The following is a 17,667-nucleotide window of genomic DNA, read 5'->3' as shown; positions in this document are numbered from 1 at the left end:
TAACATGATTCGGACAGACTTAAGCATCGCTACGGGTGAGAAAGTCTCATCGTAGTCAACCCCTTGAACTTGTCAAAAACCTTCCGCAACAAGTCGAGCTTTGTAGACAGTAACATTACCATCAGTGTCAGTCTTCTTGAAGATCCATTTATTCTCGATGGCTTGCCGATCATCGGGCAAGTTAACCAAAGTCCACACTTTGTTCTCATACATGGATCCCATCTCAGATTTCATGGCCTCAAGCCATTTTGCGGAATCTGGGCTCACCATCGCTTCTTCATAGTTCGTAGGTTCACCATGGTCAAGTAACATGACTTCTAGAACAGGATTACCGTACCACTCTGGTGCGGATCTTACTCTGGTTGACCTACGAGGTTCGGTAGTAACTTGATCTGAAGTTTCATGATCATCATCATTAGCTTCCTCACTAATTGGTGTAGGTGTCACAGGAACCGGTTTCTGTGATGAACTACTTTCCAATAAGGGAGCAGGTACAGTTACCTCATCAAGTTCTACTTTCCTCCCACTCACTTCTTTCGAGAGAAACTCCTTCTCTAGAAAGGATCCATTCTTAGCAACAAATGTCTTGCCTTCAGATCTGTGATAGAAGGTGTACCCAATAGTTTCCTTTGGGTATCCTATGAAGACACATTTCTCCGATTTGGGTTCGAGCTTATCAGGATGAAGCTTTTTCACATAAGCATCGCAACCCCAAACTTTAAGAAACGACAACTTTGGTTTCTTGCCAAAGCATAGTTCATAAGGCGTCGTCTCAACGGATTTCGATGGTGCCCTATTTAACGTGAATGCAGCTGTCTCTAAAGCATAACCCCAAAACGATAGCGGTAAATTAGTAAGAGACATCATAGATCGCACTATATCTAGTAAAGGATGATTACGACGTTCGGACACACCATTACGCTGTGGTGTTCCGGGTGGCGTGAGTTGCGAAACTATTCCGCATTGTTTCAAATGTAGATCAAACTCGTAACTCAAATATTCTCCTCCATGATCAGATCGTAGAAACTTCATTTTCTTGTTACGATGATTTTCCACTTCACTCTGAAATTCTTTGAACTTTTCAAATGTTTTGGACTTATGTTTCATTCAGTAGATATACCCATATCTTCTCAAATCATCTGTGAAGGTGAAAAAATAACGATCCCTGCCATGACCCTCAATATTCATTGGACCACATACATTAGTATGTATGATTTCTAATAAATATGTTGCTCGCTCCATTGTTCCGGAGAACGGCATTTTAGTCATCTTGCCCATGAGGCATGGTTCGCAAGTACCAAGTGATTCATAATCAAGTGATTCCAGAAGTCCATCGGTATGGAGTTTCTTCATGCGTTACACCAATATGACCCAAATGGCAGTACCACAAATAAGTTGCACTATCATTATCAACTCTGCATCTTTTGGCTTCAACAGTATGAATATGTGTATTACTACTATCGAGATTCAACACAAATAGACCACTCTTCAAGGGTGCATGACCATAAAAGATATTACTCATACAAATAGAACAACCATTATTTTCATATTTAAATGAATAACTGTCTCGCATCAAACAAGATCCAGATATAATGTTCATGCTTAACGCTGGCACCAAATAACAATTATTCAGGTCTAAAATTAATCGCGAAGGTAGATGTAGAGGTAGCATGCCGACGGCAATCACACCGACTTTGGAACCATTTCCCACACGCATCGTCACCTCGTCCTTACCTAATCGTCGCTCAATCCGTAGTCCCTGTTTCGAGTTGCAAATATTAGCAACAGAACCAGTATCAAATACCCAGGTGCTACTGCAAGCTCTAGTAAGGTACACATCAATAACAGGTATATCAAATATACGGTTGTTCACCTTGCCATCCATCTTATCTGCCAAATACTTGGGGCAGTTCCGCTTCCAGTGACCAGTCTGTTCGCAATAGAAGCACTCAGTCTCAGGCTTAGGTACAGACTTGGGTTTCTTCTCCTGAGCAGCAACTTGTTTGCTGTTCTTTTTGAAGTTCCCCTTCTTCTTCCCTTTACCCTTTTTTCTTGAAACCGGTGGTCTTGTTGACCATCAACACTTGATGCTCCTTCTTGATTACTACCTCCGCAGATTTTAGCATTGCGAAGAGCTCGGGAATCGTCTTATTCATCCCTTGCATATTATAGTTCATCATGAAGCTCTTGTAGCTTGGTGGCAGTGAATGAAGAACTCTGTCAGTGACGCTATCAACAGGAAGATTAACTCCCAGTTGAGTCAAGTGGTTATGGTACCCAGGCATTCTGAGTATATGTTCACTGACAGAACTATTCTCCTGCATCTTGCAGCTGTAGAACTTATTGGAGACTTCATATCTCTCAATCTGGGCATTTGCTTGAAATATTAACTTCAACTCCTGGAACATCTCATATGTTCCATGACGTTCAAAACGCCGTTGAAGTGTCGGTTCTAAGCCGTAAAGCATGGCACACTGAACTATCGAGTAGTCATCAGCTTTGCTCTGCCAGGCGTTCTTAACATCATCAGTAGCATCTGCAGTAGGCCTGGCACCCAGTGGTGCTTTCAGGACGTAATTCTTTTGTGCAGCAATGAGGATAATCCTCAAGTTACGGACCCAGTCCGTGTAATTGCTACCATCATCTTTCAACTTAGCTTTCTCAAGGAACGCATTAAAATTAAATGGAACAACAGCATGGGCCATCTATCTACAACAACATAGACAAGAAAAATACTATCAGTTACTAAGTTCATGACAAATTTAAGTTCAATTAATCATATTACTTAAGAACTCCCACTTAGATAGATATCCCTATAATCATCTAAATGATCGCGTGATCCAAATCAACTAAACCATACGTGAAATGGAGTAGTTTCCAATGGTGAACATCACTATGTTGATCATATCTACTATATAATTCATGCTCGACCTTTCGGTCTTAGTGTTCTGAGGCCATATCTGCATATGCTAGGCTCGTCAAGTTTAACCTGAGTATTCTGCTTTTGCAAAACTGGCTTGCACCCATTGTATGTGAACGTAGAGCTTATCACACCCGATCATCACGTGGTGTCTCGGCACGACGAACTGTAGCAACGGTGTATACTCAGGGAGAACACTTATACCTTGAAATTTAGTAAGAGATCATCTTATAATGCTACTGCCGTACTAAGAAAAATAAGATGCATAAAGGATAAACATCACATGCAATCAATATAAGTGATATGATATGGCCATCATCATCTTGTGCCTTTGATCTCAATCTCCAAAGCACCATCATGATCACCATCGTCACCGGCTTGACACCTTGATCTCCATCGTAGAATCATTGTCATCTCGCCAACTATTGCTTCTACGACTATCGCTACCGCTTAGTGATAAAGTAAAGCAATTACATGGCGATTGCATTTCATACAATAAAGCGACAACCATATGGCTCCTGCCAGTTGCCGATAACTGTTACAAAACATGATCATCTCATACAACAATTTAATATTATCACGTCTTGACCATATCACATCACAACATGCCCTGCAAAAACAAGTTAGACGTCATCTACTTTGTTTTTGCAAGTTTTACGAGGCTGCTACGGGCTTAGCAAGAACCGTTCTTACCTACGCATCAAAAACCACAACACGGTATAGTGATTGCTTTTTGATCTTCAGAAAGAACCCTGTTCAGATCTTGGTGTTTTATTCAAACAGCAAGCAAAAAAATGACGCTCCAAGAAAAACACATATCATGTGGTGAATAAAAATATAGCTCCAAGTAAAGTTACCGATAAACGAAGACGAAAGAGGGGATGCCATCCGGGGCATCCCCAAGCTTAGGCTCTTGGTTATCCTTGAATATTACCTTGGGGTGCCTTGGGAATACCCAAGCTTAGGCTCTTGCCACTCCTTATTCCATAGTCCATCGAATCTTTACCCAAAACTTGAAAACTTCACAACACAAAACTTAACAGAAAACAAGTAAGCTATGTTATTATAAAAAAATAAATCACCACTTAGGTACTATTGTGTACTCATTCTAAATTCATATTGGTGTAATATCTACTGTATTCTAACTTATCTATGATTCGTACCCTCCGATACTACTCATAGCTTCATCAAAATAAGCAAACAACACATAGAGAACAGAATCTGTCAAAAACAAAACAATCTGTAGTAATATGTAGGTTTCGAATACTTCTGTAACTCCAAAAATCCCGAGAAATTAGGGAGTCCTAGGAAATTTGTATAATGATCTACTGCAGTTGGAATTGGTATTTTATCGCTCTCTAGTAAAAAATGGAAATTATTTTCGTGAGCGCATACTTTCTATTTTTATCAGCACGATCAAACAACAATCACCTAAGAAGATCCTAAAGGCTTTACTTGGCACAAACACTAATTAAAACATAAAAAACACAATCATAACAGAAGCTATATGAATTATTTATTACTAAACAGGAACAAAAAGCAAAGAACAAAAATAAAGTTGGGTTGCCTCCCAACAAGCGCCATCGTTTAACGCCTCTAGCTAGGCATGATGATTTCAATGATGCTCACATAAAGGATAAGAGTTGAAACATAAAGAGAGCATCATGAAGAATATGACTAGAACATTTAAGTCTAACCCACTTCCTATGCATAGGGATTTTGTGAGCAAACAACTTGTGGGAATAAGAATCAACTTGCATAGGAAGGTAAAACAAGCATAACTTCAAAACTTTAAGCACATAGAGAGGAAACTTGATATTATTGCAATTCCTACAAGCATATGTTCCTCCCTCATAATAATTTTCAGTAGAATCATGAATGAATTCAGCAATATAACTATCACATAAAGCATTATTTTCATGATGCACAAGCATATAATTTTTATTACTCTCCACATAAGCAAACTTCTTCTCATGAATAGTAGTGGGAGCAAACTCAACAAAATAACTATCATGTGAGGCATAATCCAATTGAAAACTAAAATCATGATCACAAGTTTCATGGTTATCGTAAATCTTTATAGCATACATGGCATCACAATAATCATCATAGGTAGCAACTTTGTTCTCATAATCAATTGGAACCTCTTCCGAAATAGTGGATTCATCACAAAATAAAGTCATGACCTCTCCAAATCCACTTTCATCAATATAATCATCATAAATAGGAGGCATGCTTTCATCATAATAAATTTGCTCATCAAACCTTGGGGACAAAAAATATCATCTTCATCAAACGTAGCTTCCCCAAGCTTATGGCTATGCATATCATTAGCATCATGAATATTCAAGGAATTCATACTAACAACATTGCAATCATGCTCATCATTAAAAAATTTAGTGCCAAACATTCTAATGCATTCTTCTTCTAGCACTTGAGCACAATTATCAGAATCCTTATTTTCATGATAGATATTAAAAAGATGAAGCATATGAGGTACTCTTAATTCCATTTTTTATAATTTTCTTTTATAGACTAAACTAGTGATAAAACAAGAAACTAAAAGATTCGATTGCAAGATCTAAAGATATACCTTCAAGCGCTAACCTCCCCGGCAACGGCGCCAGAAAAGAGCTTGATGTCTACTACACAATCTTCTTCTTGCAGACGTTGTTGGGCCTCCAAGTGCAGAGGTTTGTAGGACAGTAGCAAATTTCCCTCAAGTGGATGACCTAAGGTTTATCAATCCGTGGGAGGCGTAGGATGAAGATGGTCTCTCTCAAACAACCCTGCAACCAAATAACAAAGAGTCTCTTGTGTCCCCAACACCCCAATACAATGGTAAATTGTATAGGTGCACTAGTTCGGCGAAGTGATGGTGATACAAGTGCAATATGGATGATAGGTATGAGTACTTGTAATCTAAAAATATAAAAACAGTGAGTTAACTAATGATAAAAGTGAGCGCAAACGGTATTGCAATGCTAGGAAACAAGGCCTAGGGTTCATACTTTCACTAGTGCAAGTTTTCTCAACAATAATAACATAATTGGATCATATAACTATCCCTCAACATGCAACAAAGAGTCACTCCAAAGTCACTAATAGAGGAGAACAAACGAAGAGATTATGGTAGGGTACGAAACCACCTCAAAGTTATCCTTTCTGATCAATCTATTCAAGAGTCCATAGTAAAATAACATGAAGCTATTCTTTCCGTTCGATCTATCATAGAGTTCGTACTAGAATAACACCTTAAGACACAAATCAACCAAAACCCTAATGTCACCTAGATACTCCAATGTCACCTCAAGTATCTGTGGGTATGATTATACGATATGCATCACACAATCTCATATCCATCTATTCAACAAACACAAAGAACTTCAAAGAGTGCCCCAAAGTTTCTACCAGAGAGTCAAGACAAAAATGTGTGCCAACCCTGATGCATAAGTTCACAAGGTCACGGAACTCGCAAGTTGATCACCAAAACATACATCAAGTGGATCGCGGATATCCCATTGTCACCACAAATAAGCAGATGCAAGACATACATCAAGTGTTCTCAAATCCTTAAAGACTCAATCCAATAAGATAACTTCAAAAGGAAAACTCAATTCATCACAAGAGAGTAGAGGGGGAGAAACATCATAAGATCCAAATATAATAGCAAAGCTCATGATACATCAAGATCGTGCCGACTCAAGAACACGAGAGAGAGAGAGAGAGAGAGAGAGAGAGATCAAACACATAGCTACTGGTACATACCCTCAGCCCCGAGGGAGAACTACTCCCTCCTCATCATGGAGAGCGTCGGGATGATGAAGATGGCCACCGGAGAGGGATTCCCCCCTCCGGCAGGGTGCTGGAACGGGTCTAGATTGGTTTTCGGTGGCTACGGAGGCTTCTGGCGGCGGAACTCCTGATCTATTATGTTCTTTGATGTTTGGGGGGTATATGGATATATATATAGGAGGAATAAGTACGTCGGTGGAGCAACGAGGGGCCCACAAGGGTGGAGGGCGCGCCCAGGGGGTGAGCGCGCCCCCTGCCTCATGGCAGCCTCGTTGATTGCCTGACGTATACTCCAAGTCTCCTGGATTGCTTCCGTTCCAAAAATAAGTTCCGTGAAGTTTCAGGTCAATTGGACTCTGTTTGATTTTCCTTTTATGCGATACTCTAAAACAAGGAAAAACAGAAACTGGCACTGGGCTCTGGATTAATAGGTTAGTTCTAAAAACAATATAAAAGTGTATAATAAAGCCCATAAACATCCAAAACAGATAATATAATAGCATGGAACAATCAAAAATTATAGATACGTTGGAGACGTATCAGCATCCCCAAGCTTAATTCATGCTCGTCCTTGAGTAGGTAAATGATAAAAAACAGAATTTTTGATGTGGAATGCTTTCTAGAATATTTCTCTAAGTAATTCTCTTTATTGTGGCATGAATGTTCAGATCCATAAGATTCAAGACAAAAGTTTAATATTGACATAAAAATAATAATACTTCAAGCATACTAATAAAGCAATCATGTCTCCTCAAAATAACTTGGCCAAAGCAAGCTATCCCTACAAAATCATATAGTCTGGCTATGCTCCATCTTCACCACACAAAGTATTTAAATCATGCACAACCCCGATGACAAGCCAAGCAATTGTTTCATACTTTTGGTGTTCTCAAACTTTTTCAATCTTCACGCAATATATGAGCGTGAACCATGGATATAGCACTATGGTCGAATAGAATGGTGGTTGTGGAGAAGACAAAAAGGAGAAGATAGTCTCACATCAACTAGGCGTATCAACGGGCTATGGAGATGCCCATCAATAGATATCAATGTGAGTGAGTAGGATTGCCACGCAACAGATGCACTAGAGCTATAAGTGTATGAAAACTCAACAAAAGAAACTAAGTGGGTGTGCATCCAACTTGCTTGCTCACGAAGACCTAGGGCAATTTTGAGGAAGCCCGTCATTGGAATATACAAGCAAAGTTCTATAATGTAAAATTCTCACTAGTTTATGAAGGTGACAACATAGGAGACTCTCTATCATGAAGATCATGGTGCTACTTTGAAGCACAAGTGTGGTAAAAGGATAGTAGCATTGCCCCTTCTCTCTTTTTCTCTCATTTTTTTGGGCCTTCTCCCCTTTTTTATGGCCTTTATTTTTTTATTTTTTTGTCCGGAGTCTCATCCCGACTTGTGGGGGAATCATAGTCTCCATCATCCTTTCCTCACTTGGGACAATGCTCTAATAATGATGATCATCATACTTTATTTACTTACAACTCAAGAATTACAACTCGATACTTATAATAAAGTATGACTCTATATGAATGCCTCCGGTGGTGTACCTGGATGTGCAATGACTCATGAGTGACATGTATGAAAGAATTATGAACGATGTCTTTTGCCACAAATATGATGTCAACTACATGATCATGCAAAGCAATATGACAATGATGAAGCGTGTCATAATAAACGAAATGGTGGAAAGTTGCATGGCAATATATCTCGGAATGGCTATGGAAATGCCATAATAGGTAGGTATGGTGGCTGTTTTGAGGAAGGTATATGGTGGGTTTATGGTACCCGCGAAAGTTGTGCGGTATTAGAGAGGCTAGCAATGGTGGAAGAGTGAGAGTGCGTATAATCCATGGACTCAACATTAGTCATAAAGAACTCATATACTTATTGCAAAAAACTATTAGTTATCGAAACAAAGTACTACGCGCATGCTCCTAGGGGGATAGATTGGTAGGAAAAGACCATTGCTCGTCCCCGACCGCCACTCATAAGTGAAGGAAATATGCCCTAGAGGCAATAATAAAGTCATTATTTATTTCCTTATATCATGATAAATGTTTATTATTCATGCTAGAATTGTATTAACCGGAAACATAATACATGTGTGAATACATAGACAAACAAAGTGTCACTAGTATGCCTCTACTTGACTAGCTCGTTAATCAAAGATGGTTATGTTTCCTAACCATAAACAAGTAGTTGTTATTTGATTAACAGGATCACATCATTAAGTGAATGATCTGATTGACATGACCCATTCCACTAGATTAGCACCCGATCGTTTAGTATGTTGCTATTGCTTTCTTCATGACTTATACATGTTCCTATGACTATGAGATTATGCAACTCCCGTTTACCAGAGGAACACTTTGTGTGCTACCAAACGTCACAACGTAACTGGGTGATTATAAAGGAGCTCTACAGGTGTCTCCAAAGGTACATGTTGGGTTGGCATATTTCGAGATTAGGATTTGTCGCTCCGATTGTCGGAGAGGTATCTCTGGGCCCTCTCGGTAATGCACATCACTTAAGCCTTGCAAGCACTGCAACCAATGAGTTAGTTGCGAGATGATGTATTACAGAACGAGTAAAGAGACTTGCCGGTAACGAGATTGAACTAGGTATTTGGAATACCGACGATCGATTCTCGGGCAAGTAACATACCGATGACAAAGGGAACAAAGTATGTTGTTGTGCGGTCTGACCGATAAAGATCTTCGTAGAATATGTAGGAGCCAATATGAGCATCCAGGTTCCGCTATTGGTTATTGACCGGAGACATGTCTCGGTCATGTCTACATTGTTCTCGAACCCGTAGGGTCCGCACGCTTAAGGTTATGATGCTAGTTATATTATGAGTTTATGCATTTTGATGTACTGAAGTTTGTTCGGAGTCCCGGATGTGATCACGGACATGACGAGGAGTCTCGAAATGGTCGAGACATAAAGATTGATATATTGGAAGCCTATGTTTGGATACCGGAAGTGTTCCGGGTGAAATCGGGATTTTACCGGAGTACCGGGAGGTTACCGGAACCCCCCGGGAGCTAAATGGGCCATGATGGGTCTTAGTGGAAAAGAGAAGAGGCAGCCCTACATGGGCCGCGCGCCCCTCCCCTCCCTTGGTCCGATTAGGACAAGGAGAGGGGGCCGGCCCCTCTCTCTCTTTTCCCCCTCCGCGAATCCTATTCCAACTAGGATTGGGGGGGGGAATCCTACTCCCAGAGGGAGTAGGACTCTCCTGGCGCGCCCTCCTTGGCCGGCCGCCTCCCCCCTTTAGTCCTTTATATACGGAGGCAGGGGCACCCCAAAGACAACACAAGTTGATCCACGTGATCTATTCCTTAGCCGTGTGCGGCGCCCCAGCCACCATAGTCCTCGATAATATTGTAGCGGTGCTTAGGCGAAGCCCTGCAGTAGTAGTACGTCAAGATCGTCACCACGCCGTCGTGCTGACGGAACTCTTCCCCGACACTTTGCTGGATCGGAGTCCGGGGATCGTCATCGAGCTGAACGTGTGCTAGAACTCGGAGGTGCCGTAGTTTCGGTGCTTGATCGGTCGGATCGTGGAGACATACGACTACATCAACCAAACGCTTCCGTTGTCGATCTACTAGGTATGTAGATCATACTCCCCCTCTCGTTGCTATGCATCACCATGATCTTGCGTGTGCGTAGGAAATTTTTTAAAATTACTACGAAACCCAACAATAAGGAAGGCAATCAATAAATAAATCATGCTCCGACTTCATCACATAACGGTTCACCATACGTGCATACTACGGGAATCACAAACTTCAACACAAGTATTTCTGAAATTCACAACTACTCAACTAGCATGGCTCTAATATCACCATCTCCATATCTCAAAACAACTATCAAGTATCAAACTTCTCATAGTATTCAATGCACTTTATATGAAAGTTTTTATAATGCCATGTTGTTCTAAAGGACTCTCAAAAATAATATAAGTGAAGCATGAGAGATCAATTATTTCTATAAAATAAAACCACTGCCGTGCTCTAAAAGATATAAGTGAAGCACTAGAGCAAATGACAAACTACTCTGAAAGATATAAGTGAAGATCAATGAGTAGTCAGATAATTATACAACTATGTGAGGACTCTCTAACATTTAATAATTTCAGATCTTGGTATTCTGTTCAAAAAGCAAGCAAACCAAAATAAAATAAAATGATGCCCCAAGCAAAACACATATCATGTGGTGAATAAAAATATAGCTCCAAGTAAAGTTACCGATGAACGAAGACGAAAGAAGGGATGCCATCCGGGGCATCCCCAAGTTTAGGATCTTGGTCATACTTGAATATTACTTTGGGGTGCCTTGGTCATACCCAAGCTTAGGCTCTTGTCATTCCTTATTCCATAGTCCATCGAATCTTTATCCAAAACTTGAAAACTTCACAACACAAAACTTAACAGAAAACTCGTAAGCTCCGTTAGTATAAGAAAATAAATCACCACTTAGATACTATTGTGAACTCATTCTAAATTCATATTGGTGTAATATCTACTGTATTTCAACTTATCTATGGTTCGTACCTCCGATACTACTCATAGCTTTATCAAAATAAGCAAACAACACATAGAGAACAGAATCTGTCAAAAATAGAACAGTCTGTAGTAATATATAGGTTTCGAATACTTCTGTAACTCCAAAAATCCTAAGAAATTAGGAAGTCCTAGGCAATTTTTATAATGATCTACTGCAGTTGGAATTGGTATTTTACCGCTCTCTGGTAAAAAATGGAAATTATTTTCGTGAGCGCATACTTTCTATTTTTATCAGCACGATCAAACAACAATCACCTAAGAAGATCCTAAAGGCTTTACTTGGCACAAATACTAATTAAAACATAAAAAACACAATCATAACAGAAGCTATATGAATTATTTATTACTAAACAGGAACAAAAAGCAAAGAACAAAAATGAAGTTGGGTTGCCTCCCAACAAGCGCTATCGTTTAACGCCTCTAACTAGGCACGATGATTTCAATGATGCTCACATAAAGGATAAGAATCTTTCCCTACTAATATGTAATTTTGCAAAAAAGCCCTTCTGTTTTTGACAATTCAACCCGCGGTCCCTGTTTAAGTGGATCTGGGAAAACGCTTCGATTTTGCACAAAACACCCTGTCTTTTGCGATATTCAAACCACTGTCCGAGCAGATTTGTGTAAAGAAAAAAAACGCGACCACACGAGGAGCACGGGCTCGCCTCCTCTCCCTCATCGCCGCCGCCGCCGCCACCACCAACGCCGGCCGCTTCCGGCGACCTCCGGCGCCGCGCAGCACGCCCCCGAGCTCCCCACATTCCGCGCCTCCCTCCCCTCCGTCCATATTCTCCTCTCCCATCCTCTACCGCCCGCTCACAACCCCACCCCCCGTGGCTAGGGTTTCGGGCAGGGCTTCGCCGGAGCCACGAGCGCGATGACGGCGGCGGTGACTCGGATCCACGAGCGTGACGGAGGCTGGGAAAGGACTGCAGCACTACTGCTCACGATGACAGGATGGTGTGTGCGCTGCCCCAAGGCGGAGCCCACCGAGTCGTGCAATCACCCCTGCTGCTTCCTCCAGTTGTCCCTCCTGCATAGCTACATCTTGGTGAGATCCCTTCCACCCAAGCCTTCCCTCTTTCTTTCTTTTTAAAACTGATTCCCAATTCCTTGATCAAACCATGTTCCTCTGCTCCTGTAGGTCTTTCTTAGCTACCAGTACAATGCAGATTGCTTTCTCTATTCAAGTGATTTGGTTGTCTATGTATTACCTGAACTCCAAGGGAACCAACTTACATGGCGTATTGGATGGAGATCAGTAGATGTTTTCCTGACCTGTTCACTTCTTTTTAATAGGTCCCGTCAGATTACAAGCATGGGCTTTGTGCAATTGGCAGAAATCTGTTTGTAATCAATCAAATACAATGAGAACATTTATTGAAATCTTTGTATGTGTTGATCCTATGAATTGCTTTGATTGGAAGTCCGACGACGATCTCATCTTATAAGGAACTCACTTTTCAAACATATGCATTGGTAGTTTTTATCTCTTTGCTTTTGCCTTCTGAACATACTGGATTCACTCTGTAGGAGATGGCACGGTGTTGCAAACAACTCATTATAGTAGTTAGCAAATGCAAATCATTGTATATTGTTAGTTATGTGTCTTTTCATATGAAATACTATTATTTTGGGGAAAGGCATATGGCTGAGTTTTAATAAAACTCCTCAGATTTTGTATAGTGAGATTGTCTTCAGCAAACAAGATCTGTATTATTATTGGGGTTCTTTTATTTTTGTTCTAGGTGTTATTGGGACATTTTTTTTTCATGGTTGGAAACAAGATGTTCCTGATGTTGGAGCTCACAGAGAAGGGTATTATGATAGTCTACTTACTTCTGAAGGTGCATTAGAAGATAGTGGATGTCCAGATTCTTTGGCTTCAGAAAGGTGGTGATAAAAATCCTGAAGTATTGTCAGCATTTTCGTCTTAAAATAGAGGGAAAATAAAGAAGGTACACAGTCGTGTTCATTGTCATGGAAAATTATTATCCTTTTTGTTATCCTGAGTAGTTGTTGTTGGATGTTATTTCTCTCTTTGAAAAACATCTGATGTAAATTTGTTGTACTCCAACTCACAAACCCTACTACTAGACCCAAAACCTACTACTAAATGGTTCCAAAAAAATTGCATGTTATTGTAGAAGTCTTGATCAACATTCTCGTGTTACTGTGATGTAGTAGACAAAATTTTATGCTTGGACATTTTTAACTTTTCTTATAGCAACTATTGCTCTGAAATTGTTGGTCTCTTACTTCTATTGACGGCAGAAGAGAACACATTTGGGTACACCCACCAGGATAGTTTGTTCTACGTTTATCTTACTTTGGAGTTGCAGACCCTAAGATATCAAGATAGCTCATTTACATAGTATATTAAATCTCTTGATGGTATAACATGACATTGGCAGGAATTATTGATGACTACTTTGATGGGTACTTTTCTGAAGAAATGATTGTCCCAGGTACTGTGATGCTCGCAGTTCTATCTTTCAATGCTTGCATATGCCATTGTGATACAAGAGTACTACCAGATTTTGCAATGTTCGTGATTCAGATTGACCATGATTGATACTGTTGTTTAAGATCATAAAATTTGTCATGGTTGATTAAATAGGCACAGTTGATTTTAGTCGCAGACCCTAAGATATCAAGAAAGCACTGCTACAAATTTAGAACTAGGATGTAGTTTTTCATAGTTCCTGTCAAGTATGCTTATTTGCAATCTAGGATCACAATTGTAAAGGTTAATCCTTTTAGTTGTGTAGCATTGCAGATCTCGGCTCTTGAAAATCTTCCTACCATACCAACACATTAGGTAGGATTTGCCTTATTTTGTAATGAGCAAACAAAAATGTTGTTAATATAACAAATAATTATGCGCAGTAGTACATGGTTGGAAATTCCTTTCTTGTTCAATGCATATTAGACTGAAATTTGTACTGTTTGGTCTGCATTCACAATCAACATGGGGTGCTGAAGTAGTGTAAATTGTTTGAAGTTGCTTATTGGCCAGTATATATAAGGTTGGAGTACTGTACTGTTTGGTCAGCCGTTTTGGTATGTATCGTTGAATCGACACCCATTAAGCTCTTTTTGGTTTCTATTATCTGTGAGCACATATGAACATCGATGAAAACTATTCTGGGATGAAACGTGAGCATGCCTTGGTGTACATATGAAGGAACTGATTTTTTCAGCATCCGGGGGAAATTTTCCTGTTTTGATTTTACAATTTTGATTCTTTCCTTCATCTGTTGATGGTAAAAATTAACACACGTAGTTGTATACATATTTTGAAAATCGGAAGCGGTTTTAACATTTCACATGATATTGTAGTTTACGGTACTAAGCTTGACGCTGCTCGGTGTGCTGTTGTTCTTCGTCGGCGTGGAACTAGCCGTCGCCGCTATGGTACATGTACCCGTTGCCTCCGCTTGACGTAGTTCGCGATGGACATAGACATGGGAACATCGCGACGGAGATCCCCCACTCCAACCCACGACTCCGGGGTGACTGGCGGTCGGCCAGTGACCGAGCTCAAAATCCGGTTCAGTGTCAATGGTGGGTTGTGCTCCAGTGCGAGGGGTGGTGGCGCTTTGAGGAGGAAACAGGTGCGTGCCTTTGTCAGTTGGTTTTTGTACTTCTACTTTTCACTTTCAGAATCAATCGTGATTCCATGGTGAGTCATTACCAACCAAGTTATGGGGAGTTCTGCTCTAGGCAGCAGATCAGGAAGGAACAAACCCCGTCTCTCTGGTGCTCCAGTAGTAGATATTGCTGAAATAGCTAAAGGATTTAGTTGTAACACTTGCTCTGAACTTTACTCAACAAGCAAGTTTTCCAAATATTGAAGTCGAATTTTTTCAGGGTTCATATACATATACACAAATAGTGGGAAATTAATGGCCCTTAGATATTGTTGTGCTCTTTTGAAAAGCGGGTCTGTATACAACATATAGTGGATATGTGTGTGTGTGTGTATATATATATGTATGTATGTATTCTAGGATCTATGATGCCCAGCAAGCGTGAACAAATTTAACTTGCGATTTTATTAACGCATTGCTATGCTTTGATACAAAGTTTAGGCGTAGTTCTACTTTATTGATAAATTACCCTCCGGCAAGGTTCATATCTAAGACTTGGTTGGTCAATTGTTGCACGCCTAACTAAAATCTTTCCTTCAGGATATTTTTAGGTTTAAAAGACTTTTCATCATTATTTGCAAATCCATGAGATCTAGCATAGCTAGCCAGCCCATGATCTACTTGGTTGCACTCTCGACGCATCAGGGATGTGCAGCACTACTGAAAACAATTCATCTGCTCCCTAATATCCACATACCCGACAAACAGTCTTGATCTGCAGGTCCCAGTGAATTGCAGTGCCTCAAAAACTACGAGCTGTCGATTTTCAAGATTACCAGGCCAGTTACCATTCATGTGTATGAGTGAGAGCACGAAACAGCCTCAGCTTCTGCTTCGTCGGTGGTGTCTGAGCAGTTCAGTTCCTAGCGAGAACAACATATGTCCTTTGTACTAGAATGATTATTCCTGTTGCAACATACTCCTCAGTACTTCCCATTATCTATGGGTATGTAATCTTAATGAAAATCATATGTTTCTGAATATCACCATGTATGCCTCGCTTGATTTTCCCACACACCCAAAGTCCTATCAATCAATGTGTGCGCAGGTGATTAGATTAGAAAAAAATAAAGTTTGAAATTTGATAAGGAGTCCTGATGGACGTGTATATATATGCATGTGTTGTTTATATCTGAATCGAGGGAAAGTATAAAAACAATATACACTTATGTGCTTGTCTAGAGCCGGCCTGATGGAATCCTCTAATACCACCAGGCCACCGGTACTTGTCAGCCTAGCAGGAGTAGCATGCATGATGAAAAATCACAATGCAATGGAAGACTACATTGAATGCGAGGGATCTCGGTGTCCAAGGTATACATGATGGCTTGGTGATGGAGCTTGGAGGCAGCAGGAGCCAAAGGCCGAGAGATCCCGTAAGAGAAAAAAAGGATGAGATAGAGAAGCGGCGGAGATTGCTTATGGCCGGGTGGGACGAGGATGAACGGAAAGAAGTGGGTGCACATGACAAGTAAGGGGCTGACAGACAGCACTGCAGGGCACACGGGTAAGAAGTATGTGTTAGTTCGTTATGAAGCAACACACATGGGGTAGAAGGAGAAGGAGATGCTCGAGGGGAGGGCGGTACATGGGTGGTGTTCCTGGATCGGTAGAGTGGCAGTGTTGAGCCAGGGGGAGAGTTGGTATGGTGTGTGTGGGTAGGAGTATGCGGGATCCACCATGATGGTGCACAAGTGAACCTCTCATACTGAATTAGGTGGTGTGATATTTTCTCTCCCGTTGTAACGCATGGGCAATTTTCCTAGTTGAAACATAAAGAGAGCATCATGAAGAATATGACTAGAACATTTAAGTCTAACCCACTTCCTATGCATAGGGATTTTGTGAGCAAAAAACTTGTGGGAACAAGAATCAACTTGCATAGAAAGGTAAAACAAGCATAACTTCAAAACTTTAAGCACATAGAGAGGAAACTTGATATTATTGCAATTCCTACAAGCATATATTCCTTCCTCATAATAATTTTCAGTAGAATCATAAATGAATTCAGCAATATAACTATCGCATAAAGCACTATTTTCATGATGCACAAGCATAGAATTTTTATTACTCTCCACATAAGCAAACTTCTTCTCATGAATAGTAGTGGGAGCAAACTCAACAAAATAACTATCATGTGAGGCATAATCCAATTGAAAACTAAAATCATGATCACAAGTTTCATGGTTATCATAAATCTTTATAGCATACATGTCATCACAATAATCATCATAGGTAGTAACGTTGTTCTCATAATCAATTGGAACCTCTTCCGAAATAGGGGATTCATCACAAAATAAAGTCATGACCTCTCCAAATCCACTTTCATCAATATAATCATCATAAATAGGAGGCATGTTTTCATCATAATAAATTTGCTCATCAAACCTTGGGGACAAAAAATATCATCTTCATCAAACATAGCTTCCCCAAACTTGTGGCTTTGAATATCATTAGCATCATGGATATTCAAGGAATTCATACTAACAACATTGCAATCATGCTCATCATTCAAATAGTTAGTGCCAAACATTCTAATGCATTCTTCTTCTAGCACTTGAGCACAATTATCGGAATCCTTATTTTCATGATAGATATTAAAAAGATGAAGCATATGAGGTACTCTTAATTCCATTTTTTTATAATTTTATTTTATAGACTAAATTAGTGATAAAACAAGAAACTAAAAGATTCGATTGCAAGA

The 17,667-nt window shown here is 40.1% G+C and overlaps 1 protein-coding gene across 2 annotated transcripts; it reads left to right on the top strand.

Moving 5' to 3' along the window:
* The first annotated feature begins 11,911 nt into the window (after positions 1 to 11,911).
* LOC125508074 lies at positions 11,912 to 15,946 on the top strand. Of its 2 annotated transcripts, none has more exons than XR_007283216.1 (2): positions 11,912 to 12,361; positions 13,059 to 15,946. XR_007283216.1 is itself a non-coding variant. In XM_048672655.1 (2 exons), exons 1-2 carry the CDS (start codon positions 12,188 to 12,190, stop codon positions 12,662 to 12,664), a joined length of 384 nt encoding a protein of 127 aa, XP_048528612.1. In that variant the 5' UTR covers positions 11,912 to 12,187; the 3' UTR covers positions 12,665 to 12,730. The 2 variants fall into 2 exon arrangements, 1 of the variants encoding a protein (XP_048528612.1); XM_048672655.1 differs by lacking the exon at positions 13,059 to 15,946 and adding an exon at positions 12,455 to 12,730.
* The last annotated feature ends 1,721 nt before the right edge of the window (positions 15,947 to 17,667 follow it).

The sequence above is a fragment of the Triticum urartu genome, chromosome 5, assembly GCF_003073215.2.
Source record: "Triticum urartu cultivar G1812 chromosome 5, Tu2.1, whole genome shotgun sequence".
NCBI classification, from domain to species: Eukaryota; Viridiplantae; Streptophyta; class Magnoliopsida; order Poales; family Poaceae; genus Triticum; species Triticum urartu.
Note: the sequence above shows the minus strand (reverse complement) of the source record. Positions and strands in the feature narration are given on the sequence as shown.

Excerpts from the sequence above, each read along its gene's own strand:
- LOC125508074 (XM_048672655.1), top strand. The coding sequence starts at position 12,188 with ATGACGGCGGCGGTGACTCGGATCCACGAGCGTGACGGAGGCTGGGAA. Across the intron at positions 12,362-12,454 it reads TCCTGCATAGCTACATCTTG|GTCTTTCTTAGCTACCAGTA; the intron begins GTGAGATCCCTT and ends CTGCTCCTGTAG.